Source organism: Propithecus coquereli, unplaced genomic scaffold, assembly GCF_000956105.1.
Source record: "Propithecus coquereli isolate 6110/MARCELLA unplaced genomic scaffold, Pcoq_1.0 Scaffold145, whole genome shotgun sequence".
In the NCBI taxonomy this organism is placed as follows: domain Eukaryota; kingdom Metazoa; phylum Chordata; class Mammalia; order Primates; family Indriidae; genus Propithecus; species Propithecus coquereli.
Genome location: NW_012138858.1, coordinates 266,566 through 272,313, shown reverse-complemented (window position 1 = coordinate 272,313; position 5,748 = coordinate 266,566). Strand labels below are relative to the sequence as shown.

At 39.8% G+C, this 5,748-nt stretch overlaps 1 protein-coding gene across 1 annotated transcript in view; it reads right to left on the bottom strand.

The window, feature by feature from the left end:
- Positions 1-5,748, bottom strand: part of ADAM17 (ADAM metallopeptidase domain 17) — a 69,236-nt gene that overhangs the window by 30,569 nt on the left and 32,919 nt on the right. Inside the window, exon 11 of the mRNA XM_012639941.1 lies at positions 3,129-3,281. Within this exon, the coding sequence (XP_012495395.1) occupies positions 3,129-3,281 (153 nt within the window). The remainder of the gene's footprint in view (positions 1-3,128; positions 3,282-5,748) is intronic.

Sequence of the window (5,748 nt, the reverse complement as noted above, 5' to 3'; positions counted from 1 at the left end):
AATCACGAAGCCCCTGAGAGCAGAGAGGACAGGATCCTCCAAAGGCACCTGTAACCACTGAGTCAGATATCAAAGGAATTACTTTCAGAAAGATAGTGAAGACCTCATCACCCTAAACAGAATACTAACTAGACTTTTTAAAAAGATCTTCCAATTTGTTTTTATAGTTAAGATGTTTAAGAGGTCTAGTTATTCCAATCTGGGCCTCAGGCAGTTGGAATTTTGGTGGGTTTATTCATCAGCACTGCAGATCTATGAGCTCCATTTTATCATTTCACCTCTGGGAGGCTCAAGTCCTAATGAATTAAAATTCACAGTAAACAGATAAGAATGGCTCTTCACTAATTTATCAGTTACATCTCCCACGTAGCTGTAGGCCCTGGATAGTGCTAAGGAAAAAGGGACCAATCTCAACTCTAGCCTTTTGCCTACATGTTCCCTACAGACCTGGGGGCCTTCTGTGTGCATCTGTGTGCATCCTCATCATAAAACCTCCTCTTCCCTCCAGCTAACTGTAACATCCTTCCTAAGAGGTTACAATCCCAAAAGTCCCGCATTCCTTTTCACTAATGTCATCTTTCCACAGTGAAGCCCACCCATGGCACACTGCTTTTCAGTGGCTTGTCTAGCAGAGTTCTGTCTTTCTAGGTCAAGGAAACTAGAAACTACTTTTGTCCCGTAGCCCTTCTCATCTAGTTAAAAACATTTTTATTAGGGAATTCATTTAAAACATAAATTAGAGGATACACATTATCTTCTTCCAAGGAGACTGCTACTTGGGAAAACCAAACTATAAAAACACGCACTAAATATGACATGCTCGGGATAAAATAAGTAAATTGTTCTTCATTGATACAGACTAGCAGCTCCAGAAAAAAAAACAGCTCTGTGGGCACTCCATTCTCATTGGCAAGTTCTTACAGGGCAGTTCGGAAGAGCCCATAGGGGAAATTCTACGAAGAACTTGAACAGCAGAAGAGTTAGCAACATGTGTGCCCACTCAGGCAGAGTTTGCAAAGTAAAACATTTTCCCCCGAAGTTCTGACAACCGTCCTCATAACCAAGAAGCAAGTGACCTGTCAATCAGAGGAGCGCTGTCCAATATGGTAGCTACTAGTTATATGCGGCTATTTAGATTTTATACTTTCTATTACAGAAGCATTCAAGCACCTATAAAGTGGACAGAATGGCGTCACAAAAGCCCACATGCCTCATCCGCTTCAACAACAATCAACTCGTGGCTTCATGTCTCCTCTATATCCTCTGCTCCTACACTAGTGTTTTAGTTTGCTTTTTAAAGATTAAGGCATATTTTACATTATTACAAAATTCACTCATTTCAAGTGTACAACTCAGTTATTTGTAGTAACTTTACCAAATGGTGAAACCATCGCCATAAATAGGTTTTAGAACATTTCTATCTTCCCAGTAGGGTCCCTCGTGTCCTTTTAGAGTTAATGGCCATTCCCACTTCCCATCACAGGACACCACTTGTAAATGTAAATAAAACAGAATTAAAAATTCTGCTTCTCAGTCTCTAGCCGCATTTCAGTTGCTCCACAGCCATACATGGCTGGTGGCTACTGCGCTGCGCAGAGATGTACAGCATTCCCATCACTACAGAACATTCTGTTGCACAGCACAATGTGATTAGAAATGCAGAGGCGACCTTTGAAAAAAGGAGGAAAATTCAACAAGGGTTTTTATAAGTTGGAAGAGTGGACACAAAGGGATAGGAAAATATTCCTCAGGCCCAAGCTGTCAAGCAGAGGAACAATAAAACATAATCCACAAAACAAGAAACGAAGAGAATGTTTAGACATAAAAACCAAAGAAAACGAGATGCAGAAAATATACACAACAGTAAAAAAAAAAAAAAAAAAAAAATCAAACAACAATCAAAAAAGATTACAAAAAGAAAAGGAGGCAGAAATTTTGAAAAGCAGTGTGTCAGGGCTGGGAAAACCCAGACGTCATCCTTTCCTCCAGATCCTGGGCAGGCTCTCCCAGCCCGTGGCCTGGCTCAAAGCACACGTCAGGACGATATTCTCCCTCTCCCCTGATCACACCAGACTCCTTTAGGGCCTCCCCAACACAGCAGCACAACTAATGTTCTCCTCACGCTGCCTTAAACTGCTTAACCTCAAATAAAATGAAAGAACTAGACATTTATTAATACTTTTAACTTTGAGTTCAGATTCTAAGAGTTAGTCACAGGCACTTCTCAAGTCTCTGAAATTGTTTACAATATCCCAAATCAACTAGTGTACTCTATCAGAAACCTGAAATAGTAAATCATTCAATTATTTACTTAACGAATATTTAAGTGCCAGGTACTCCTACCAGGCACTGGAGACAGAGCTGTGAACAAGACAAAGGCCTTTCCCACATGGGGTTTGTAGTCTGGCAAACTGTGTTTTATTGCAAAAGTTAGTAAAAACATGTAAATTGTGGAGTACTGTAGAGTTAAAACGATGACAACTTGTAACAAAGTGACAGGCAATTTTTAACATAAAGTCTAAGCCCACCAGACCTTGAAATCCAGAACTCTAACAAAAGCCATTACTATTAGTAATTTTTCTTAGATCCCAATCTGCACAGTATTAAGCTTGATAACAGTCCAAATGAGAGCTTTAACCAGATTTATTTATTTATTTTGAGACAGGGTCTCACTCTGTTCAGGCTGGAGTGCAGTGGTGCAATCATAGCTCACAGCAACCTCAAACTCCTGGGCTGAAGCGATCCTCCTGCCTCAGCCTCCCAAGTAATTTGGGACTACAGGCACATGCCACCATGTCCTGTTAATTTTTAAAATTTTTTGTACAGAAGTCTTTCCATGTTGCCGAGGCTTGTCACAAACTCCAGGCCTCATGTGATTCTCCCAAGTTGGCCTCCCGAAGTGCTGGGATTACAGGTGTGAGCCACCACGTCCAGCTGCTTTAGTCTGATTTAGATGGACCACATTTCACTCCAAAACACAACCAACTTTCAAGGTACTTTGTAATTTGCAGACCCATCCTTAGGGAAATACCTAGGAATGGAATACTTCTCTCAGCTCTCATTATGATCATCACACACAGCCTCCTTCTTTCCTAACCACATAAAAAAGCTCCCAAACATACACATACCTTATTGTTTTCATGATCGCCACTCACGGCTATGGGATACATGACGTATTTTCCTCCCTGGTCCTCATTTGGGGCACATTCTGCTAGACCATCCGGATCATGTTCTGCTCCAAAATTGTGTCCCAATTCATGAGTTGTAACCAGGTCAGCTTCCTTAAGGATCATGCAAAGAAAACATTATTTCCCAAGACCCACCCATAAGCTACTTTTTTTTTTATCATCATCCTACATCGTGCTTTGACCCTCAGCTACTTTCGCCAGCTGGGCCCATGCTGTCCTAAATAGAGATCTCTAACCAGAGCAACAAAAGAGTAACAACTGGACTATGATTTTTTTCTACCCATTACAGAAATTAAACAGAATAAGTAAGAGCTTATTTAATATTATCAAACAGTATCATAAGGATTAATTTAATTTAAGAAAACAGAATTTATGTACTGGAAGATTCATAACAAAATATCAAACATTGGCCATTCCGACCCTATACTGTCTGGTGCTGATCAGTCCAATAGCTAACTGTAGTTCTCTGTCAAGGCCCTCCCAACCTGCCCCTCATCCCAATCACATTGCTGTTAAAACCTAAAGCAGCTTAAAAAGTAAGGGGTGAAAAAACAAGACAACTATGGAAGAAGAAAACAATGTTTTATTATCTCAGTGACTGAATTCATGTTCACTAACAATCTTAATGACATAGAGGATTTGGTTTACTTAGAATCCATTTGCAGAACTGTATTTAATCTATCACATCATCAGACTAATTCTTTCTGAATAAGAATAAATTCAACCAAAAAAAGCTAGAATTTTTTTCAATATTTATCTGAATAAAATAAAAACTATAAACATAAAATTCCTGATCTTTTTTCCCAAGGAGGGGGAAAAAAAAGCACTCCAGGAAACTTGAAACAAATATTTCACAAGTCATTTTTCTATACAAGAAGAGTCTTTCCACATGTTTATATTAAAACAATAGTAGAAAAAACCTTAAATGTTTAGCAAAAAGCACTCAAGTCCAAACGTATAATGCAGAGAAGTAATTCCTAACTGCGCTTAGGAAAAATTCATTAGCAGATTTGCTAATGACACTGTAAAATATCTCAAAGATTTCAAAGCAAATTTATTTTTTGGTCTATGTATTTTTTAAGAGAAAAATTCTAGAAAACCAAGGAAAATATGTCATGAAATCAAACCATTAAGATGTGACACCAAAAAAGTAAAGGCACAGGCAAAGAAAGAAAAAATGTTGGAAATTAAAAGTTTCCCTAAAACCAATTAGTGTCTTTTTCTTCTCTCATACCACTTTGTTGCTGGGGGTTTGTTTTATTGTTGTGGGTTTGTTTTTTTTTTAAAAGAATCAGGGTCGGCCAGGCGCGGTGGCTCACGCCTATAATCCTAGCACTCTGGGAGGCCGAGGAGGGAGGATTGCTTGAGCTCAGGAGTTGGAGACCAGCTTGAGCAAGAGCGAGACCCCGTCTCTACTATAAATAGAAAGACATCAGTCAAACAACTAAAATAGAAAAAGTTAGCTGGGCACAGTGGCGCGTGCCTGTAGTCCCAGCTATCCAGGAGGCTGAGACAGGAGGATCGCTTGAGCCCAGGAGTTTGAGGTTGCTGTAAGCTAGGCTGACGCCACAGCACTCTAGCCCGGGGCAACAGAGTGAGACTGTGTCTCAAAAAAAAAAAAAAAAAAAGAATCAAGGTCTCACTACCTTGGCCAGGCTGCAGTGCAGTGGCTATTCACAGGTACAATCACAACATACTACAGACTCAAACTGCTGGCCTCAAGCGATCCTCCTGCCTCAGCCTCCAGAGTAGCTGGGACTACAGGCAGGTATCCCCAAGCCTAGCTGTTCCTGTTTCTTAATCACCCAAAGTCCACAGTTTACATTAGGGCTCACTCTATGAGTTTTGACAAATGCATAATGTCTTATATCCACTGCTACAGTATCTTACAGATTATTTGCACTGCCCTAAAAATCCCCTGCGCTCTATCTGTTCATCCTGTCTTCCCCCAACCACTGATCATTTTTAGAGTCTCCATAGTTTTGCCCTTTCCAGAATGTTACATATTTTCAATCATACAGTATGTAGCCTTTCAGACTTGCTACTTTCACTTAGTGGTATTCCTTTGAGCTTCCTGGCTTGACAGCTTTTTGGTTTTGTTTTGTTTGTTTTTTGTTTTTCCAATGTTTATAAATCCCTTCATTTTCCCAAACCCACTGAAGAGTTGGTCACATCACAAACAACCCCTTGCCTCCCCTTCACAAAAAGGAAAGTGAAGCATAGTATAAAAAGATCTAGAATTTGAATACCAAAGAACAGTTAAGATGAAATGTTACAACTCTGTAGAAAGAATAGGGCAGAAGAAAGAAAGGAACGGAGAAAGAAAAAATTAATATTAAAGAGTAAAAATATCGGCATTTCCTGGACTGTAAAAATATAAAGCAGGATAGGCCATAGGCTGGGATAAAATATTTGCAAAAAACACATCTTACAAAAGATTGCTATCCAAAATATACCAAGAGGCTGGCACAGCACCTCATACCTATAATCCTAGCACTTTGAGAGGCTGAGGTGGGAGGATCACTTGAGGCCAGTAGTTTGATACTGGCCTGAGCTATAA